This window comes from Halichoerus grypus, chromosome 2 (assembly GCF_964656455.1).
Source record: "Halichoerus grypus chromosome 2, mHalGry1.hap1.1, whole genome shotgun sequence".
In the NCBI taxonomy this organism is placed as follows: Eukaryota; Metazoa; Chordata; class Mammalia; order Carnivora; family Phocidae; genus Halichoerus; species Halichoerus grypus.
The window spans coordinates 109,302,740-109,326,915 of NC_135713.1; the positions used below are offsets into that span (position 1 = coordinate 109,302,740).

At 41.2% G+C, this 24,176-nt stretch overlaps 1 protein-coding gene across 1 annotated transcript; it reads left to right on the plus strand.

The window, feature by feature from the left end:
* Positions 1–1,126: 1,126 nt before the first annotated feature.
* On the plus strand, positions 1,127–7,393 carry PLK2 (polo like kinase 2). Its single transcript, XM_036108682.2, has 14 exons — positions 1,127–1,536; positions 2,108–2,215; positions 2,360–2,476; positions 2,678–2,807; positions 3,043–3,130; positions 3,604–3,699; positions 3,807–4,005; positions 4,098–4,245; positions 4,594–4,691; positions 5,007–5,136; positions 5,603–5,843; positions 5,964–6,093; positions 6,356–6,466; positions 6,601–7,393. Exons 1-14 carry the CDS (start codon positions 1,267–1,269, stop codon positions 6,790–6,792), a joined length of 2,058 nt encoding a protein of 685 aa, XP_035964575.1. The 5' UTR covers positions 1,127–1,266; the 3' UTR covers positions 6,793–7,393.
* Positions 7,394–24,176: the final 16,783 nt, after the last annotated feature.

Sequence of the window (24,176 nt, forward strand, 5' to 3'; positions counted from 1 at the left end):
CTCATCGGACTCTGTGCCTCCCTTCATCCTACCAAGACCCCTGCAGGGGAGAAGGCCTTGCATTCCCTCCCCCAGCACCAGGGCAGCCACGTGACTTCCTGAGCCATTAAAGGACGCATTGTGCATAACCCCTTGCGAATGAGAAGTGAGAGATGACTTCGACTGTAAACCGTGATTAGCACCAGGAGTGCTTTTAACACCACTTACTGTCAAAGAAGGCCCGCGTCGTCGTTAACCGCTGCCCACGCAGACCAGTGCCTGCACTTCTGGAACAGCCCACGAGAGGACGCCCTTGCTCCCCAGTCCTACAGCAACCTGAAGGGGAATGACTTCGCCAGGGCCCGGGCTCCCTCTCCAAGGTTAAGGGCCTGAGCTCCTACAAAGGTCCCCTCTAGCGTGATGGGCAGAGGCCAAACAGGCCTAAGCGGACTCGGCTACGTCAGGCCCGGGCCTGGGTCCGCCTCACTCAGAAGCGGCGGTGAGCTCTGCGAACCCTTGCCTTTCACTGGCAGGGCCACCCCGCAGCCCCCACTAGACACGAGCTGGTCGGGTAAAAACGCGGGGCAGCAGGGCTGGGTGGCTGCGGGGCCGGCGGGCGGCAGCACCGAGGCCCTCCAGACGGCCCGAGTGAGGCCTCATGAGCCTGTGCAGTGCACTCTGGACACAGTCACGCCTGACTGGCGGCGTCAGGTTGCGGGGCGGTCAGGAAGGACCGTGCGGGGGAGGGGACCCGCGTTAGCAGAGCGCCCGGCGGGGCTCGCACACCTCACCGCGGGGACACCCGGCGAGTGGGGCGGGGCGAGGGCGGAGTTGAGGGAGGCGGTAGGGCCGGGTGCCAGCCTTCGGGTTTCCATTTCAAACCCAGAACCTCGGAGCATTCGAAGAACGGGGTGGCGGTCCCGGGACGACCCGACGCCTTTGCCGGCCTGCCCGTTGCGGCGAGCCCTCCCCGAGGCCGGCCCGTCCCTGTCTACACGCCGCTCGCACGCCGGACGCCCCCGGCCAGTCCCGACCTCGCGACGGGCCTCACACGCTGCGGCGGCCGGTGGGCGGGGCGTCGCCCGTGACGTCGCATCCCGTTTCGATTCTCCGCCCCTCTTCTTGGCCCGTATATAAGACTTGGCCGGGCGTTCGCACTCTCACAAGTGGACGCGGACGTCAGGCGCGGGTTGTTGGTGGAGCCGGGGGCTCGAGGGCAAGGGCCAGCTCGGACGTGTGTCCGCGCCTCGGAGGTGGCAGCAGGCAGTGCCGGGCGGTGAGGCGACGATGGAGCTCTTGCGGACTATCACCTACCAGCCGGCCGCCAGCACCAAGATGTGCGAGCAGGCGCTGGGCAAGGCTTGTGGCGGGGACTCCAAGAAGAAGCGGCCGCAGCAGCCCCCCGAGGAGCCGCAGCCGCCGCAGCCCCAGGCGCAGGGGCAGCCGGCGGCCCCGCACCACCATCACCACCACTCGCACTCCGGGGCCGAGATCTCGCGGATTATCGTGGACCCCACGACGGGGAAGCGCTACTGCCGGGGCAAAGTGCTGGGAAAGGTGACGAGCGGCGGGCGCCCGGCTGCCGGACGGGAGGGAGGTCTGCCCGGGCAGCCCCCGAGCCGGCTGGACCCTGAGTCCCAGCGTCTTGGCTTCTCAGGGGCCTCCGATCCCGGCGGGACTTGGGTGTTCACCTGCCCTGCTCTGGCTTTTGTGCGCTGACAGCGCCCCGATCGGCTTTACATCCTTAGCCTGGGCTCTGAGTGCCTCCCGCAGCCCAAAGAAATTGATCTTGAGGCCAGAAGCGAGGGCTTTCTAACTCCAGCCCCTAGCTTCCTCCACCTGCTCCCCAGGGAATTTTCCTGACAGGTCTCTTCAGACATTATTTTTCATCTGCCTGATCCCAACCCCCTCCATAAAGCTCCTCTTTGTAAAGGGAGAAGGAGAACTGTTTTACTGTTTTCAGGAAAGCCTTTCCTTTCGTGAAGGAGCTTTTAAAAAGTACAGAGCATACGTCTGTCCAGCCTTACTTCCCCGTAATTTTGCTTCTCTTTCTAATTTTTAAAATATTTTTATAAATATCTGCGTCCATTTTTCTGCCACGCTCAATGCTGTCTCGGCTTTGTTTCAGGGTGGCTTTGCCAAATGTTACGAGATGACAGATTTGACAAACAACAAAGTCTATGCTGCAAAAATTATTCCTCACAGCAGAGTAGCTAAACCTCATCAAAGGGAAAAGGTGTGTATGACTGTTGAGTAAAGTATTTTCTTTGTGTGCAGGGATGGCCCTTCCCTGTTAAGAAAATGTCTTCTGCATGTGTAAGCAACTGGCTTACAGAAGGTGACAGAAGGCTCATCAGCCTTGTCTTGCTTTTTCTTGCAGATTGACAAAGAAATAGAGCTTCACAGAATCCTTCATCATAAGCATGTAGTGCAATTTTACCACTACTTTGAGGACAAAGAAAACATTTACATTCTCCTGGAATACTGCAGTAGAAGGGTAAGCTTTAACTCCTGTTTGAGTCCATTTACTTCCCCCCAAACTGAAGTGGGATTCAAATTGCATTTTATTGGGGATTTTAGCTGTGGTGGCAATTATTATATTGCATTATTAACTTTCATCACTCAACCTGCAAAAGGAAACTACTGATTTTGATAACTTTGTTTGAGACATTCTCTTTTTCCCTTCTCCTCTTCCTAGTCCATGGCTCATATCTTGAAAGCAAGGAAGGTGTTGACAGAGCCAGAAGTCCGATACTACCTCAGGCAGATTGTGTCTGGACTAAAGTACCTTCATGAACAAGAAATCTTACACAGAGATCTCAAACTAGGTAAGCCCTTTATTCCAAACACTGGCTTTTGCCTTAGAGAAAGGTGTTCTTTTCTTCTCTGTCTCCCTTCTTACGTATTAATGTTCTTAATTGGGATCTAGCCTATGCAATCTCCTTTTTGAATCGGTGACTTTAATAGTAAACACCTGACTGCCTGCCTCCAAAGAGGATGTGTGTGTATTTGGTTAGAACATCTTTTCAAGGGTATTCAGGTTTTGTTTTGTTTATCATCCAGGGAACTTTTTTATTAATGAAGCCATGGAATTAAAAGTCGGGGACTTTGGTTTGGCAGCCAGGCTGGAACCCTTGGAACACAGAAGGAGGTAAGAGTCAGGAAGATACAACCTGATAGGATTTTATGGCGATCAAATATGCCCTTATTTTTTTTTCCAATTAATGTTTTGGAGAAGGTTAATTGATGCTAACAACCAGAAATCACAATAATGTTAATTTATGGAAACAGTAAGTGCCCACTATGAACTAGGCAGAGTACCTTATGCCTAGGAGTTGATTATGAAAATTTGTCTCATATTTGCCTGACATGTTACACAAGTGCTATGCTGTACTTGGTCTCAGTTGGTTAAAAACACTTGGTCATGTATCTGAAAAAAATTACACATGTATTAAAAAAATTATTAAGTCACTTGGTCAAATGTTAATTGTTGAGATGCCGAAAATTAAAAGTCAAATTTTTCTAAATAGGAATTCAATACAGTACTTTTAAGGTTTTATCTAGAGAACTAAGTGTAAACAGTGGGACAGTTCTTAATGAGATCTTCATATTTTGTTTTTCCAGAACAATATGTGGTACCCCAAATTATCTCTCTCCTGAAGTCCTCAACAAGCAAGGACATGGCTGTGAATCAGACATTTGGGCCTTAGGTTGTGTAATGTAAGTAAGGCACCAAAATGATCAAAAAGCAAATTTGTATTTAGAATTTAACAATCAAAAAGAGCTGCTTTATGACCATTCCTAAAGAAGTGTTCTCTTGCACCCAGGTATACAATGTTACTAGGAAGACCCCCCTTTGAAACGACAAATCTGAAAGAAACGTACAGGTGCATAAGAGAAGCAAGGTATACAATGCCATCTTCATTGCTGGCTCCTGCTAAGCACTTAATAGCTAGCATGTTGTCCAAGAATCCAGAGGATCGTCCCAGTTTGGATGACATCATTCGACATGAATTTTTTTTGCAGGTTGGCACGTTTCTTGTGTCTTCTTATTATGTGCTATTGATCACATTTATTCAACCACCTGGTTACTGAAAGTCTTTTCTGACACTCCGCAGGGCTTCACCCCAGACAGACTCTCTTCTAGCTGTTGTCATACAGTTCCAGACTTCCACTTGTCAAGCCCGGCTAAGAATTTCTTTAAGAAAGCAGCTGCCGCTCTTTTTGGTGGCAAAAAAGACAAAGCAAGATATATTGACACACATAGTAAGTTATAAGACTTTTGCTCTTCTGTATCCAGTATTCTATTTAAATTTGATAAGTTAGTTAAAAGAATGTTTTTTTATGTTAACATAACAGCTGGTATGTTTGAGTACCATTGAACTTTTTATAGCATGATAAATCTGCACTGCAAAATGTGCTGGATAGCTTTTTTCCCCATACACATTAAAGTGTGCTTCTTGCATAATTGCAGCTGATGGTAATGATAAAATGCTGGTTTTGCCTTGGATGCTCATAAGCTGGTTATTATTGCAAAAGGAGGAAATGTGGCTAACTCTGTTTCTACCTTGTTAGCATAGGCTAATGCTCATAATTCTTGTCTTTGATTTACAGATAGAGTGTCTAAAGAAGATGAAGAAATTTACAAGCTTAGGCATGATTTGAAAAAGACTTCAATAACTCAACAACCCAGCAAACACAGGACAGATGAGGTATGCTGGAAAAGAATAAAATAGATATAAACACTTTATATCATTTCTGCTCTTTGCTAATTATCACATGGATTATGATTATCACGATTCAGATATGTTGTATTTACTTAAAGCTTTTCTTCCAATCGTTTAAAAGGAAAGATTTGGTTTTTCAGTTTAACAATGCATGTACTTGAGTCACCGAAACACCTTTTGTGCCCATTGCTTTTTGATCAGCTTTCCCAGCAATTGCCACAATCTCACCCTAACCTAGAATTCTCAGCCTTAAATGGATTGTAGATGCTTGACTCATTGTCTAACTCTTGTCTTTTCTAGGAGCTCCAGCCACCCACCACTACAGTTGCCCGATCTGGAACACCTGCGGTAGAAAATAAGCAGCAGATTGGAGATGCTATCCGCATGATAGTCCGAGGGACTCTCGGCAGCTGCAGCAGTAGCAGTGAATGTAAGTAGCTGTCAGTGGCATTTTACATGAAGCTATAAATGCCAGTGCTTAATACTAAGTAACTGGAGTCCATTTGTTTTGTGGCCCAATTTAACATAGAAGAGGCAAAATCAGAGGACTTGGAAAAAGGCAAGGAACGGTTTTTTTTTTTTTTTTTTTAAAGATTTTATTTATTTATTTGACAGAGAGAGAGACACAGCGAGAGAGGGAACACAAGCAGGGGGAGTGGGAGAGGGAGAAGCAGGCTTCCCGCAGAACAGGGAGCCCGATGCGGGGCTCGATCCCAGGACCTGGAATCATGACCTGAGCCGAAGGCAGACGCTTAACGACTGAGCCACCCAGGCGCCCCTAGGCAAGGAACAGTTTTGAGACTTCTGTCCTTTGAAGTCGTGGAGGGAAAGTTCAGCAGCCACCAAAGCCTAAGGTCTTATTGTTAATTATTTTATAATTTTCCCTGACTTTTCAGGCCTTGAGGACAGTACCATGGGCAGTGTTGCGGACACAGTCGCAAGAGTCCTTCGAGGATGTCTAGAAAACATGCCAGAAGCTGACTGCATTCCTAAAGAGCAGCTGAGCACTTCCTTTCAGTGGGTCACCAAATGGGTCGATTACTCTAACAAATACGGCTTTGGGTACCAGCTCTCAGACCACACTGTAGGTGTCCTTTTCAACAATGGTGCTCACATGAGCCTCCTTCCAGACAAAAAGTAAGTGTATCCAGTTAATGAAGTCCTGTCACTTCTTTAGTCTTGCACTAACAATCTAAAAACAGTGACTAACTGCTTCTGTTTTGTTTCTCTTCTCTCCCTATGGTTCCTGTTTTTCAGAACAGTTCACTATTATGCAGAGCTTGGCCAATGCTCTGTTTTCCAAGCAACAGATGCCCCTGAACAATTCATTAGTCAAGTGACGGTGCTCAAATACTTCTCTCATTACATGGAGGAGAACCTCATGGATGTAAGTACCTCCTGGATGTGGCTTGTGAGCAGTGATATCTGAAGTGTAGTCCACAGACGAGTAGCATCTGCACAGCTCCAAAGCTTGTCAGAGGTGCAGATGCTCATGTCCTACGCTAGCTCTACTGAGTCAGAATCTCTGGGAGGCGGGACCAGGAATCTCCAGGCCATTCTGATGCCTGCTCAGGTTGGACAGGCATGTGCCTAGAAGACTTGGAAACTGCAAAATTTTTATGGGCACTTACTCTCCCAATTTATTCTAGGGTGGAGATCTGCCTAGTGTTACCGATATTCGAAGACCTCGGCTCTACCTCCTTCAGTGGCTGAAATCTGATAAGGCCTTAATGATGCTCTTTAATGATGGCACCTTTCAGGTAAGTGAGCCTTTCAGAAATGTGTGTATTTAGGTCACAAAAAGTGATTTTTATCTAGCCACTTAATTATTGGACACACTTGTCTAATTCTTGAATATTTGGAGATGTCTAATACCTATGTTTCCTTTTGAAAGGTGAATTTCTACCATGATCATACAAAAATAATCATCTGTAGCCAAAATGAAGAATATCTCCTCACTTACATCAACGAGGACAGGATATCTACAACGTTCAGACTAACAACTCTGCTGATGTCTGGCTGTTCATTAGAATTAAAACATCGAATGGAATATGCTCTGAACATGCTCTTACAGAGATGTAACTAGAAGACTTCTTGAATGGACCCTATGGGACTCCTCTTTTCCACTGTGAGATCTACAGGGAAGCCAGTCAGATGGTCTACAGCATGTTGAAGAGGATGGACAGGTGGTGGTACGAAAACAATTCCGCGAGGGCCTGCAGGACTAGGCGGAACCAGACCAGGCTGAGGCATCCAGTTCTGAACGTTGGACAATCTGAGAGTGAACCAGAATGCAGTTTTCCTTGACGTACCTGTTTTAAAAGGTTTTTCAGACAATTTTGCAGAAAGGTGCATTGACTCTTCTCTCTGTTGAGAGCATTTCAGACAGAAGACTTGGAACTGTGAATATACTTCCCAAAGGGGAGGGAAGAGGGAGGAAGCTCCCGTGTTGTTTAAAGGCTGTCCTCGGAGCAGCTTTTGGCTACTCAACTGTGAACTATGGCCATACATAATTTTTTTTGTTGTTGTTAATTTTTGAAGACACTTGTGGCTGGAAAAGTGCATTCCTTGTTAATAAACTTTTTATTTATTACAGCCCAAAGAGCAGTATTTATTATCAAAATGTTTCTTTTTTTTATGTTGACCATTTTAAACTGTTGGCAATAAAGAGTATGAAAAAGGAGAAACAGCGGTCTCCTGTCTTTGGTATGGTGCGTCACCGCATCGCAACATTCTTTGATCACGGACTCTTGGCACTCTTTGGGGTGACATCGAGTATAGAAGCATTCTAGAAAGTTAGATCTTTGATTTTTTGTTTGTAGGAAGTAAATTCTTAACACCTGAAGTACAATCTAACATTTTCGGGGTAGATCTAGCTTGAGAAGAGATGATTATAACAAAAATACTATTCCTGTTACAACCCAAATCTGGCCCTCCTACTAAATCCACAGCCAATTTCTCTCTGGAGTATTTCCTTAAAACTCATTTAGCTTGGAGCTGAAAGCCAGAGTCATCCTGTGTAAACAGACCTCTGTTATGTGTCAATAGGTACAGGAAGCTTATCTTAATATGGGCAAAACTCTACGCTTTATAATCCTTGCGCCACCTAAATGTATTACTCAGCTTAAACCTGCCTAAACGCTTCCAGTGCCGTCGGCACCACTAGTACACCATTCCAGTACTGGGAGGTACTTCGTAAATAAGTCAGTTCATTTTCCTTCTGGCTGGTGCATGGTGGATGAGGGATGGTAAGGGAATCAACCTACGGTTTAAGCCCATCGTTTATACTATCAAATTCTCCAAGAGGCCAATCTGAGAATGTTTTCTCTTTCAGTGGGATCTACTCTTGGGCGGGTATAAAAAGCTGCTCATTCTGTTATTCTGAATTTCCAGTGACCTGTATGAGATGCAAATACTTGTCCAACTGTAATCCCACTAAGGAAAATACTGTCCTGCGAAAAGCAGTACTCTCATCTATTAGGCTCTGTGGACACTGGAATGCTGTAGTAGTGTAGAAATGGGGGTAGTACTTTCACATTTTTCTAAAATTCTTACAAACACTGTACCTGTTCTACTTTGTTAATAAAAGTCACATCTGGGGAATTCGTTAGGGATAGTTCATAGGTCCTAGAACAACTCCGCTGGCTGGGGTTCTCTGCCCACGTACACAACTTCAGTCTTGGTTAAATGGCTTATAGTAATAGCAAAAGAATACCAGATAATTACACTGAAAGCCGGGTGTGCAAAAGTAGGATCTGTTTCTATTACGAGCAGAGAAAAAAATAGGAGTTTGCAAGGTGTAAGAATGGTCTTTCCTTGTGAGTTTCACAGTGTAAGTTACTTCACATTTTCATAAAATATATACCTATTCCCTCTTGAGGATCTACTGTGTGCAGATCCGGGGCCCAGAGCTGGAGATGTAGAATGAACCCAAGCCTCTCCCTGCCCTCAAGGAAGTCCCAGCAGAGTGGAGGAGACAGTGCATTTACCTATTAATCTGATAAGTGTGCCATGATATTATGATAAAGGTATGTACTGGGTGTTGTGGGAACCAAGAACAGGAATCCTAAGGAAGGAGCCCCAGGCATGGGGTGGACTTAGAGAATAGATTCCAAAGAAGAGTCTTTCTTATTGGGTTTGGAAAAATGAATGGGAGTTAAACAGATGTGTGAGATAGGGAAGGACGTTCTAAGCAGTGGAAATAACATGCAGATGTCAGAGGGTTTGCAGGAGTGTGTGTGTGGGTCTGAAGCATCACAGGTAAAGGCTGGAAGAAACAGATGTGATGTGTCCCGCTATATCATGCCAAGGCATTTAGGCTGCATTGAAGGCTGTGTGTAGTTACTGAAAGATCTTAAGGAAGAAAGTGACCTACTATTTTAGTTTTACAAAATGCATTCTAGGGGCATAGGCAAAATGGGTGGGGAAGAAGATGGAGAAAGACAACCCAAACAGTAAAGAGATTAATGGTGGGACCCAGGTGAGAAAGGACAAACTGAAAAAGAGCATAGAGAGTTAGACCGGAAGTATCTCCTTTGGCCCATCTGGTTTATTTCAGTATTCCCAGCACTGAATCCCAGGCCTGCCATATAGCAGTGAAATAATGAATGAATAAATGAAGACAGATTTGGGAGTGACTTAGCTGATCTTAACAGGATTTAGCACCCGACTGAATCTGCAGTCTGAGGGAGTGGGTGGGGGTTGGGATGACTGGCCGAGCAGTCAAGGGAGGTAGCGCGTCGTACTGTGGGGCCAATAACTGAAATAAATTAGGAATATAAAAAGGAGAACCACATATTCAGGAAAATAGAGTGAATGTAGGACATGTTCAATCAGACTTGTGTGAGGACACCAAGAGGTCCAGAAAACAGGGGGACATACATGTCTACATGTCAGGAGAAAGCAAGATTTGGAAGTAACCAGATCTGAAGTAATATCATAGGAGTAGATGTGAGCACATAAGGATGGTGGGTCTCTTTCATCCGTTCTACCTAGCTTTTTTTTTTTTTTTTTTTTGGTACTCAGGCCAGCTATATAAAACATAATGGTGTTGATAAACCTTTGCAGTGAGGGAAGGAGAAGAAATTCCCAAATAAATTATACTCTTCTAAACAAAAGCCCCCAGAACTCCATAAAAACAACTCCAAAATAGCAGATGCGCTTAATGAAAACCTTCGAACCTCAAGAATGTTTCTCAGTTCAGCCCAAATCCTGGCAGAGTCTAGGCTGAGATAAAAGGCAATTTTTAAAGACGTACTCGTTTTGATGCATAGTAATAGCTACCTTCAGCTAACCTCAGTGTGGCCACGACAGGAACCCAGATCCCAGGTTATCTGACATTTACTGCTTTTATATCTAGTCCCCTTGGCCCTTGAAGAACGATTTCTCAATGTAACCCTCTGTTTGTTAGGGAAGAAGCATGCTCCAGTGGAAAAGCTTCGGAATCAGTTCTGAGTTCAATTCCTGTTCAACCATGTATTAACAGTATGATCCCGGGAAATACCTGACGTCTCTGAGCTTCCACTTCCCGATCTGTGAAGATGAGATGATAATAAAGCACTCGCACACCAAAGGTGCTCAGCAAATATTTGCTCTCTTTCTTCTTCTGTTTCCCCTGCCTCCTTCCACACCCGTAACAGCAGTAACCCTGGTTACCTAGAAAAGAAAATACCTGACTAATTTTCCCCCTTCCGGTCTCTCTGTGTCAGTCATGTCCAGTCAGGAATACAAAAATCACTGTAGCAGTTCCAAAGAGAAGGAATTTAATGGAAGTCACTGGTTGTAAAGAGGAAGGCAGAGCCCAGGGAGGGTGGGGGGTGGTGCGGTAGTCCAGGAAGCCATTACCATTCCTGTGGCTGGAGAGCCCCAGAGGGAAAGCAGTAATACCACACTTCAGATTTCAGAACTGGGGGTCTCTGGCAGAAAGCAGAGTCCCGGTCACTGCCTACCAGGGGTTTGAAAACATGAAACAGATGTAGTCACTGTTTGAGGTGACTCCTGTATAAATCTGGCTGGGAAAGAATGGGGACAAAATATCCTGGATACTTCCTTCCTTTTGCCCTTCAGTCTCCCACTGACCAAATGAACTGGAAGCCAATGGAAAAGGAGCCCCAGAAATGTAGTTGCAGGGGTCAGTCTTATATTGCCAAACAAAGCAGGGAAAGGGCAGGGATGCATCTGAGCTTTATCAGCCAAAGAATGACCTACCTTCCTTCTTTCTTTTATCTTCCATTAATTTCGTACCCATCTCTACCTTCTCTTCCTCTTCAATCCCAAAGTGACAAAAATGCTAAGAGCTGTGGTTCCCTTGGCAGGAGGATGACAGGCAGTAGAAGCTTGGAGGAGGAAAAGAACAGGGTGAGGGGCATTAAGGCTTTAGGTCTTTGTGATTTGAATCATCATCAGACCTTTTTTACATTACAGGGATTTTAGTCTAATGAAGATTGCGTTGACTAAAAATGAGTAAGATACATTTTTTTCTTTCATAAGGTACTCGAAGAAATCAATGTTGGTATTTTATAGCAATTCCATGCATGGCAGAGTCAGTATATTTCTAAGGCTTGGAATAAACTCTTCTGTAAACAGAAACCTGTAGATTCGATTTTGTTTCTTCTTGACTTGCAAGGGAGTCTAGGCTATATATGCTTGGATTCACGCTTTGTTCTAGTACTTCTTTATGCCTTATTAACTTTAGTAATGGGAAGCATCTCTTTGTTTGAATTACCACAATTTAGTTATATTAGAGAATTCAAATTAAAAAGTTTAACTCCCATATGCAGTGTTGGAATCTAATATCATGGTTCATCGGTGTTTGGAATTCAATTGAATAGGATATATGGATTTTGCCCCTGGGATTAGTTTATAATACAGTTATATATAAAATGAAATTGATTTTAATGATTGAAGTACAATAACTTCACTTCCAAATTAAGATAAAAATAACAAATTTACTGAGATATCTCTGCTATGAAATACTGAATTATTAGATATTTTAACCTGACCATGTGGGTTACAACAAATTATCTCCTGTAGGCCTATAACAAATTAGTACTAGAAGAAACCAGGCAACAGGCCTAAATGAAATGAAGTCAACAATGCCTGTCTTTTGTACTGCTTTGGAATCAACGGTAACAGAAAAACCTTTAAAGCTGGGATCATGTCAAACATGCGGAAAGAATTTAACTGGGGCATCAATTTATTACCTGATTTGTGTAGTCCTACTAAACAGAAAGAATGTCAAATGTTCAGGATTATGTGAGTTTTGAAGAACTTTAGAACTACACGGAAGATGTTTAAGTATTTCAAGAGCTAAGGAAATGCAAAATCATAACATGGGAGACAGCTGTCTGGGAGAGCCAGGGCAGACAGAGAATTAGATAATGACTTAACTAGTAGTGAACTGAGAACTGGTTAACAACCAGCTCTTTGGGAGGTTGGGAGAGCCCTGATTTGTTGTGTTTGCCAATTTCTGTGGTATAGGTATTTTCACCCTGGCTGATTTCAAGCTATCAGTGTGATGTCACTGAATGTGGAGTTGGGAAGAGATGTGCAGTAGCACCTCATTATAAAGTATTTCCACCATACAGCTAGAGTAGATATAAATAACTTCAAGAAATGGATAACAGTTTTTAAGTTAATATAGTAAAATAATTAGTGATATGTTTTGAGTATTCATTGCCTTTGTTTTTAATATAATTTAATAGTGAGTTCATATAATTTAATTTTAATAATGGCTGTGTTTAATAACTGGTTGGCTTGGACAATTCCTAAAATTTTAACTATCACTTCTCATGAGCCTGTATAGGCTAGCTACAGCACAGCAGTGGTAAGGACCCAAACACAGGGATATGCACTCTATGGGCTCTGAGCGATGTTCTGATAATTTATAGGATTTGGTAAGTTCCCTCAACATCTCCAATAGTAGCGTAGTATCTTTCTCCATAGCTCTGGTTGTATATGATACTTCAGCCAGCTTAGCTTATAAACAAAAATTGTTTAGATGACATAATAGTTTCATTTTTTGTGAAATATCTCTTAATTACAACACTTACTATTAACCCCACAAGTATTTAAGATAATTAGAATAATGGAATTAATATTTCTTGTTAAAGAATTTCTACATATTAGGCCCAACATAAGAACTGTATGTTAGTACTACAAACATATGATGTTAGTACTATTATCCAAATTAAAAAGTGAAATTTTAGTAACATATGGATTTAGAATTTTAAGATGAAATCTTAGGACATTTATATTTAGTAGCATAATGTGTGAGAACTTAAATTTCTCAAACCTGTAAGTTTACTTTGTTCAATTTATAAGGATGTTTACATACTTGGGAATACTTGATGATACAACAGACAGCTGCAACAAAATATTTTAAAAGGAAGTCAAATATGCTATAAATGTAATATAAAAGATTTAAGGGAATTTAACTTTTAAATTGGATCATTTATTAATGTCTCTTTAAAATCTTTTATTGAAGCATAAAAATGGAATTTTTAAAGCTAAACTTAAAAAATGCAAAGAAATAGAAGTTTAAATATATAGAATTTCAGTGTTTTTTTAAAACCAAACACACTTCTGAATATAAAAGTCAACCTCAAGAAAAAAATCTCATTAGCAAACTGTTTCCCTGGGAATTTGTGTTTGAGGATGAATGTCAATATTTCTAATACAAACATACAATATGCTTTTGAGGATATGACTTGAGCCAACGGCTAGTAGAAATGAAAGGGGAAGGTACAATCTACATAAAGGTTAAAGATAAATTTAAGAGCCCAGATTGGAGATTGACAGAGAGTAGATGTCTGGTTGGAATACAGAGGGTTTCAAAACATTTTCAAGTAGTTATCACATAATCATTGGGAGCTTTCATATAAAAACAAAAGTTTCCAACTTCTTTTGAAAAACTTCAAGATTAGGCAATAAAGGATTTGCATTTCTGCATATCAACAATTAGCTGGAGCTGACTGGAGGCAACTGGTGGAGGCAAGCCTTCTCCATGGTCCTCACCCCACTCCTTCACCTCTTTGGTTCCTCTGTACATTTGAATATGAGCCCTATTCGTAGTCAGGTGAAACTTTTAGGGGACTTATCTATTTTCAAATTCTGATTACAAAAGTTGGTTTAATTTCTATAAAGTATATGTTGGATGATGTGGGTGAAAGTATGTGTTTCACCAAAAGCTCCCTTCAGAGATATTTAAGTATTACTGGTTTCGGTGGCTGCTAAGGGCTCCAGAGAGCTGAAGAGAAGTGAAGGAGTAAGTTCTGACACAGACAAAGGAAGACCTACCAAAGTCTTTATAAGCTAAGGGCTTCACCATAATATGGAACTTCGTTTCTTCACGGATTCTTCCTTGATCAACATAAGGAGATTAAAGTCATCTCACACGTAATTCATGATGAAATTTGAGATTAAGGGGAATTTGGAAGTTTAGCAGACTAGGAACAAGAGATCATGCCTCACTTACTTGCACTGTTAGTTCAAATATAAATTGTAGTCGCAGTGACCATCATGTAGTCCCATTGTCCTTCTGCAGGCTTACTGATAGACTTTACTGATCCTGAAATATCTGAACTCTGTGGGCTAGTAGGAGTAGTCTGTTCATTCCTTTTAGCACGTTGTTAGTGAAACAGTCATTAGAGGTGAAGCATCATACATGGTGAAGCTGCAGCAGTTGTGCCTGCCACACATGGACTTGACCTCATGTGTTCTCTGATGACCTACCTCCATGTTTCTACTCGTTATCCTGAGCATATGCCTGAGAGTTTTGTTGCAGAGAAACTAAGGATTAAACTCCAAAGAATGTTCTCAATACAGATTAGTCACAGGGAAGGGCAAGTGATGAAAGAGGCCCAAGAAAAGCACCAGGCTTTTTGGTTTTATCTAAATAATATACTTTGAGTTGAAGCAGTTATATTTTCCTTGAATCCCACTGTCCTACCCAGACTATTAAAGAAACAGAATAACTTTTGAATTTTGTGGCATCTGATATGTTGCTCTCAGGCTTCCCTTTCCCAGGACTATACACACACACACACACACACACACACACACACACACACACACAAATGCCTTACAAGTGCTCAAGTTAAAACAATGTAGTCAACAGTAATCGTTTTTACTTTAATACGGCAATTCAAAAACTCATGCATTCCTAAAAACAATGAAAACCAAAATGACCTGAACATAAACATGTAAATTAATATATTTTCAAAGTTCTCATGTGTGAAAAATTAGTTAACTCCAAAGAATTAGGCAAGTTATACTTTTTATTTAAAATATAAAACGTACGGGGCACCATAAGCCAACTGAGTGGCTCAGTTGGTTAAGTGTCTGCCTTCGGCTTAGGTCCTGATCTTAAGGTCCTGGAATCAGCCCCACGCTGGGCTCCCTGCCCAGTGGGGACTCTGCTTCTCCCTCTGCCCCTCCCTCTGCTCTCTCTCAAATAAATAAAATCTTTGAAAGTAAAATAAAATAAAACTTATGGCAAAAATCAGTCCTCCAAATAAACATTTGTGGCTAAAATGAAAACAAAAATAAACAAATTATAAAAATATATGATATAGCAGGGCAACACAGGATTTTAATCAGAAATACCAAGCTTGACACAACTGGGCCAAATGCTTGCTGAATAATCATGAATAACACAGTGCTTCTAATTTTTCTCTGCCATACAATAAAAATAATAAAAATTGTATTAGAATCTTTTGGGTTGAACAATATGATATTAATAATATTTGACCATTTTTGAGCTATAATGAAAGCCGTTTCTTATCACTCAAAGAAAATAACAGAGGAAAAATGAAAATACAAGTTTTCTCCCCATTTTAATATTATCTTTATTACTATTTCCCTGTGCATATTACCTCTTTGTTTTATATTGAAATCAGTGGTTATCTGATTTCAAGGATAATACCCCAAAGTGAGAGCAATTTACTTTCTTATGACTGACAAAGATGAAGGCAAGTTACGTAATGTTTCCCACATTTCGAGTCCTCTGTTGATTTTTTTGTTACAGTCCCTTTTCAACTATCTTCAAAAAATTTTCCCAGTTTTGTTCTAAGGAACGCCAGTTCTTTAGTATCACACAGTTCTTTTGGTATCATAAAATATTCCCTGAAAAACATCTTCACTGGCAAATTGTTTTGGGAAATACTAGGTTAAATAAATGTAAATAGATTTTTTTAAGTCAAGACTCCTCTGGAACTAATATGCTATATCTGCATTGTGAATATCCAGAGAGGAATAGCATATAAAAATTTTTTCAGGGGCACCTGGGTGGCTCGGTTGGTTAAGCATCTGCCTTCAGCTCAGGTCATGGATCCCAGGGTCCTGGGATAGAGCACTTTGTGGGGCTCCTGCTCAGTGGGAGTGCTTCTCCTTCCGCCCCTCCCCCTGCTTGTGCATGCACTCTCTCGGTCTCTCTCTCTCTCAAATAAATAAAATCTTAAAAAAATAAAAAAATAAAAGTATTAAAAAATTTTTTTTTCCAAACTTACTTGTCCTGGTACACTACGTTTCTTGAATTAACTTTGAATATTCTTTGGAACATGGTTTGTCAATGTATGTAGTAATTGTCCTTGATAACCCAAATTGACTTTTAAAAGATCTTGAGCCTGTCAGATAGGTTGGGACAAAAAGCCCAGAACCTTATGCTGGTCGGACGATCTTTAGGGAAACAAGGAATTTGGCACCCCCTCAGACATCATAGTTCCAGAGCCCTTAAATATCTTTTTCGCATGTTTATTGAGTAAGAAAGTTTTCCCTTTAAAGAGAGAAATTTATGGCCCAGGAATCAAGTGGATGGCCACATAGCTAGTTTAACTTTGCAATGCAGATCTTCTATCTCCAGATAACAAAAAGTGGCATATGGTTGACTTTTACATATCTCTATCTTTATAATGATAGAATGGAAATGCTTTGAAATAAATTTTAGTCCACGTCCACTACAGTTTGCAAAAGACATTTTGGGTTTGGAAGAGAGCACGCTGATAGTTCTTGATACTGAAGAGTGGAGTTGTAGAAGTTATAAAGCATCCTCCTCCCTATGCCGCCTCCTGCGGAGAACCTACCCAACAAAGCATGTGAATGGATCACACAGAATATATTAGAGCAAGATTTTTAATTAAACTTCAAATGTTGAGATCATTATATAAAGGCAAGCTTTAGTTGTTTTATCTTAAAGGCATCATGAGGAAAATAGTTACATATTCACAAGTGACACAAAAAGAGTTTGGTGAAAAAAAATCAGGAAATCTGAATTGAATAACTTTTACTCTGCTCCTGAAATATAATTATGTAGTTCCAACTCAACTGAAGAGGGCCCTTCAGTGTTCACTACATCATTTGGAACATGTTGTGCTAACTATTGATGAAATAGTCCAATTTGTTTTTTTCTCGTAAGTATTGAACAGCTCTGCACTGCCAAAGATATGATGCATGTGTGTGGAGGGTGACCACACAGGTCAGTTTACGTGGCGAAGTCTTAGCCATGCCTTATCCAAGTCAAACGCATCTGGATTTGGAAGATGAAGTATATGGTTACTCTATGAAATATCCACTGAGATCCCATGTGAGTTTAACGTAGCTAAGATGCATCCAGCACGACCCACTCCCATGTTACTGCACCTTTGATTTCCATTCTTTCTCCTACGAAAGGTTAGGACTTTCCAATATCGTCACCTTATTTTTATGCTTCATTAAACAGAACAGCAGAAAAATTCAAGCTACACAAATTTATTAAGACCCTACTACACATTATATGCTTTTCTTTTCTTTTTTTCTTTTCTCCTTCTTCTTCTTCTTCTTCTTCTTCTTTTTTTTTTTTTTTTTACTTTATCTGCTTGTTAAGATCACTATAACGTTGGTGGTAAAAAACATTAATGACACAGGTACCATCTGGTAAATGAGAATGAAATAAACTTATTTGGGGAGGATATAGTTTCTCTAATCACCAATCTTACAGACTCTGAGTCATAATCGATTACTTGTCATTTCAACTTGGAGGCTTATGGTTATATTAAACACTGACATGATTTCATCCTGGCTTCAAAGAGGAAGGGCTGAAAGAGAAATACAGAATAGTTGTTTCAAATAAAAATGATTTCCCTCAATTCAGGTGGATAAAACTGGAAAAATAATTTGACAGAAAAAAAATGAATAACTTGAATTGTGCTCTGAGAACAGATCTGTCATTTTAAAATACTTAAAATATTCTGTGGAGTGTGATGAAGCTCTTATGAAGATAAGAGTTTAAATATAGCCACACTAGCTTCTTTGGTCAATATTAGCTGAAGTGCCAATAGTAACTAAATATACCAAGATGTTACAATAATCTAGGAAAGGAAGTTGTAAAATAATATTCGTCTGAGTTCCTAAATACATTAAAAGAATGTCACCTTGAACTTAGTCACACTGTCAATTTATTGATGCATTTAGAACTGCAGTTTTATTGGTACATTTTATGGGCTCACCTATGAATTACAAGTGAGAATGCACTTTATATCAGGTATGTAACAGCTGGTTTGCTTTAGTGCCATAGATATTACACTGAAATGTACTGCATAGCAACTTAAAATTGTTATTAGGGTTTCCCAGATTCTAAGTGGCTTTTCTCTTAGCGTTCATGGTGTTAAGAGTGACATGTCATGGTCTCCTGAAGCTGTCTTCTTATTTTAATGGAGAGAAGAACAAAAACAGGAATTAAGATTGGGAGTCATAATAACAAAAAAACGTATTTAAAGATTTCTAAGAATTAATAGTCAAAAGAAACATTTAAAAAAATATTTGAGCTATATCAATCTTTAAAAAAATTGTGTGTGGGGGGGGTGCCTGGGTGGCTCAGTTGGTTAAGCGTCTGACTCTTGATTTTGGCTCAGGTCATGATCTCAGGGTCTTGAGATCAAGCCCCAAGTCTGGCTCCACAGGGTTCAGCAGGGAGTCTGCTTGGGATTCTCTCTCTCCCTCTCCCCCTGCCCCTCCGTGCACTCTCTCTCTCTCTCTCAAATAAATAAAATCTTTAAAAAAAAATATTTGGGCTATATCAACATTTATTGGAAAGTTAAAAGTTTGTGATTTTTTTTTTTTTTTTTTACATAGATATTGCCAGTCACATCACACTACTCCAAATTCTTATAAAGAAGGTGTAGACTCTGGCTCTTGTTCTTTTGTTCTATTAGTTTGGCATCCAAATGACCAAAGTAACTTATTTTTTTAAAAATATAATTTATTATGGTTACACAGACATAGCCTTAATTTCTCTATGGTGACTTCTCTATTAGTGACTTTTTTTCGGTGAAGCATTATGAACTTTTCAGAAAATGTATTAGACATATTTATATTATTTATCTAGCACTGTGGCCACAGGACCAGTCTGATGGTAAAACATACTGAGTGTCCATAGGGGAAAATTTCTTGTCAACATGAAAGCATTTTAGGTCAATAAAGCAGGCAGATTCTCAATCTTTGGTTATATTCCAATCTACTGGCCCTGGCGAAGTTATTGTGGGTTGTTTGCTAAAGGAAGAATGAATATTTTTGAGTACTTTGAGCTCAGACTCCCTGTCTTTAAGAAAATAAATAAATAGAACCTTTTGAGAAATGAACTGTTTTGTTTACTTGTTTTTGTTTGTTTTCTTGGACCCTATTTATTAGGACTAAGTAAAGCACTTAGAAAGACAGGTCTTTAAAAGATAAGTTTTTATTTCTTAGAGGACTGTTAGCAGTATATTAATTCATTGTCTTTCTGAAAACAAGAGAAAGATAGGAAAGCTAAGTGACACTACCTAATTTAGAAAAAAAAATTACTTCCTGTGAAATAGTTAATAACATATAATATCAGTCATGAAAATTCTAATTTGCAAATTTCAGGTTCATGGAGAATGTTTTGTGGAAAACATTCTGTTGGTGCAGGTTCTTTCATAGACAGTCCAATCCAGTGTGAAGGTCGGCCTTTCTTATCTAAAAATGGCTTCAGAAGAAGCACACCACGTCCAATGTGCAAGCCAGAGATGTCTCTCTGCTTTAATAGCTTCATCCCTCCTAACTCTGGCCCTGTTGAAGGAGAGTCATTAATTAACAGCTGTCTGGTTGCTATCCCTCAGGCTCTCTTTGGAGAGATTACACATCCCCTAGTTCCCCTGAGTGGGAGGCATGTCAGCCTGACTAATGAAGACTGTCACGGCGGGGCACCAGGCACAAGGGCCAGCCATACGGTTGTGTCGTTGCTGGGTTATGGAGCAAAGTGGCACCTTCAGGGTTGAAGCAAAGCCTGCTTCGTCACCTTAGGCTTTTTTTCTGAACCAGTGTCTCAAGAACACAGTGGTACCTATGACAGCAAAGTAGGCAAGGTTTATATCCTTAGCTTGTACAAACCAAGTGGAATGAAGTCTCAGGTGGAGAGTACAAGATAGTGGGATTTCAGGCTGCAGCAGCAGGCTGTAAAATGGCAGAAACTGGAAAGTCCATCTGCTGCCTAGGCACGTCAAGGGGAAAAGAAATCATCATCATCATCATTATCATCATCATACAAATAATGAAGAGCTTGGCGTGGTAAGAATCAGCGGTGAAATCGCCATTTCAGTTCAAAAATAACATCTAAATGTATTCAGTATAAATCTCACATTTCTATTTCTAGAACTTCTCTTTGAAATCATCTTTTTCACAGTATCTTAGAGATATTAATTCCTTAATTCTAGTGATGTCAGTGGGTGGCAAATATTACCTCCGTGGTTTTAACGATAGAGAAATCGATTGTCAGGGAAGCTAACGATGTGTTCGTTGTGGTAAACGGAACCTTAAGACAAAGAGTGCAAATAAAATAAAGCTCATCTCTTTGTTCACTTCATCCCACATTTCAAAGAGGCCATGCTGCCTCAGGATCCCTTGTGATAAGAAAAACTTAAAAGATGCATCTTCCTAGCAGTTTGGGGGTTCATTTTTCTAGAAGCACGGCCACAGCTCGAGGGGCCGCGTGGGGCCATGGCAGAAGTCACCCAAAGTCAACAGTGCTGGCTCTGCCACTCACCAGCTGTTGGACAGAAACCAGGTCTTTCCCTGAGTCTATGCCTAATCTGCAAATCAAGGCTAATGTCATCCTAACTCTGCCTCACGGGGATTGTGAGGATCACCCTGGATAACAGGTTTGAAATGTTTTTGGAGAATGCAAAGTGCTCTACCCAAATGAAGTATTATTACTAAGCATTATTATGGGTGTCATAAGCAAAGCCACGATAGGCAGAAGCTTCTCTTATTGAGGGACTCAGGGAGGATACACTGAGGGTATCCTATGGAGCCAGGAGGAGCCCAAAGGTCATGCCTTCATGAGGGGAAAGAAGGGCTAGGTCTTCATTGCCTGATCCTCATTCAAGGGAGACCTGTGGGTGGGCTGTATGTTTCCAGGGTGAATCCCAGGTCCTGATTTCTACACCTGTGAGAGGCCTCCTAACCTTGACAAGATTCCTGGAAACTCAGGACTCTCTCCTTTTTGGTTCCTGTGTTTCAGCTGCCAACCATGACCAGCATGCCACTCTGATCCTACTGAAACTGAGCAAAGGAAGTTGCCTGTCCCTCTTCCGAGAGACACAACCATGCACCCATATAAGTGTGTGCGCGTGCATACTGTAATCATTCTCCTTGAGAGACCCTGTCACAATCTGCCTGCTTTTTGGCCTTGAATATAAAATCCTTCAAACCACACTTGTACTTTCTTCTCTCTATTACAAACCACTGGGAAGAGTCCTAGCTGTGAAAAGGCAATAATAAAGATTTCTCATGTCGGCCCCTAAAAATGTCAGAAGTATGAAACAAAATAAAAAAAACCATGATGAGGTTTGGGTAACAATGTCTGTTTAGCTCCGTCCTGGCACCTACGTGGCTGCTATTGTGTTGAGATGTTTTCTTTGGATTCCTTCCTAAACCTATGTATTAACTTTGAATATAATTACAATGTCAATTTACTTTTCTGGCCAGAGACAATTATATACTGTATTAAAGAGATAAACTCAGGTCTTGGTAATCACAGTGTGACATACCACTGATAATGCACGGTGAGCCCACATAGAGTAAAATCATGAAAATCAAAAACGTCAACAGGGGAGTGAGAAAGTTTTAAAAACTATTTGTCAGATAGCTCGTGTACAAAGGATACCATCAGGGGACTAAATTCATACTTGGTGTTTTCTTGGCCTGCCTCAGCATTGGAGGGGAGGCGGGGGAAAATGGAATGAGATGAACAGTGAATTTGGTGTTCTGGGCTCTCGCTCTTACTTGTTACTGTTACTTGAACCTTCAATTTCCAGGGATATTATTCCCTCCCCACCTAAGTATGGAGTCTATGGGGAATCTTTCACAGGAATTCTCCTAGTTTCTTCCAGTTGCTTTAGTCACTCCAAGCAGGCCAAGTTGTTTCCTCTGCTCTTCTAGTCTAACAATGCGAAGGCTTGACCAGGCCCACCTAACATGTGCTCCTAGGTCCCATCAGAAGCAACATCCCTCTCTTGGCCTGAAACCCTCCAGATGCCAAATGAGAGTTTGAAACTTCAGTGGTGGAAGCGCATGGCATGCTGTGTGCAGAAGGAAGAAGGCCCGCCACCCCCATTTGTGAGTATCAAAGTACTACCGTCTTGTGAGTTTTCAGTGAAAACAACTACTTTAGGTTTCACTCACAGTGCCTTCTCTACCTGGGACCAAGTCGTGGGTCTATGGGTCAAGACTGAGGACAAAGCTGAGTGATGAATATCATGCTGGGACATTTCTTTCTTTCTTTTTTTTAAGATTTTATTTATTTATTTGACAGAGAGAGATACAGCGAGAGAGGGAACACAAGCAGGGGGAGTGGGAGAGGGAGAAGCAGGCTTCCCGCTGAGCAGAGAGCCCGATGCGGGGCTCGATCCCAGGACCCTGGGATCATGACCCGAACCGAAGGCAGACGCCCAATGACTGAGCCACCCAGGTGCCCCACGCTGGGACTTTTCTTTCCCATCTGATAAAATGGTAAAGCATGCAGGTTCTAAAGTCAGATCACTGAGCTCTATCAAACCTAGTGTGAATTTAGGCAAGTTTCTTGACTTCTCTTTCGGGGCCTATATCACAGTCCCTGTAAAGTAGGCATAAAATCTGAGGCACAGGCCCATGAACTTTCTGAAGATTTGGCAAAAATAATCCATGCTAGTGGCTGGCATATAGTCAAGACTCAGTAAATGCCAGCTATCATTTTTTTTCAAAATATTCACACTGTGGGGCAATCTAATTCTTGCTGGGTCTGAAGTTTGTAACAAATTTCTATCTGCAATGACCATAGTCAATTTATTTAGGATAGCTCTATAAAAGTATGTATTTATTTTTATTTTCTTAATTGTCCTGATAGTGCCAAATGTAGCGATGGAGCTGCTATTTGTTTCCTCCATGACTGGATTAGGTGCCCTGGTGGAATGAAATGGCTATCTTTGGCACAGTGTTAACTATAACCTTAGTATCTCTGTTCATGATTTTCTTTATCAAACAACAGTAATCATACAGCTGCAAGGGAAACAATGAGAAATGACTACTAAAACTCACTGAAATACTCTGAAATTCAAAGGGCTCTATCAAGTAATAATGAGACACAGTCAGTACAACACAGAGGACCCTATTTTATCTGTAAAAACAAACATTTCTGATAAACTAATTGGCATCACAGGAGATGAGACATCACCTTATGCTCAAGTCAGGTTTGATACCTGATTCTTTTCCACACAGAGGAGGAAATATGAACTGTGGTCAGAATGAGAACCTAGACATTTCCATCATCATGAAGCAGGGAGCTATTTTTTATATTCTGAATTGCATCTGCTGCATCTTCTCAAGGTGAAATCTATGAAATAAAAAACCCCAACCTTCAAAAATTAAATTTCATCGTTTTTTCACATAGGCACTTTGAAGCATTAAGTTCAATTTCCAAAAAGTGCCTTAGTTGTGGAAGGTTTTGCTTGAAGAAATAAACCCTTGTGTTATGAAAATTGCCTCAGAGGATTTCATAGCACTGACATTCTTTTATTCATGAGTAATGAGTGCCAAAACTTATTTCAAAGTATAATGATGAATATGCTAATATAAATTTTGTTCTATCCACAAGCAATTGAATATCTTACAGACGAGAACTAGTTCGTTATCACAATATGAATGCTGAACTGAGTGGGTTGTTAGGGGTATTCTTGACCTCCTTTGCACAAACAAGACCACATGGAGTCAAGTTGTTACAAATACATTTGTACAATGCCTATTTCCCCTCCATTTGGGTCAGCTGAAACCACTGGATGGTTTTTGCAAATACCAAAACGCAGTATATTTGATATTTTTCCCAACTTCTGCTACAGTGGGGGTTTAGCTGCAAGACGACTACTAATATTGGCTGGTTGGCAGGTACAGTTCTGTGAAGAAGAAATGAAATCAAATTTTATTTATACTTGATCTTGTTAAGATTGA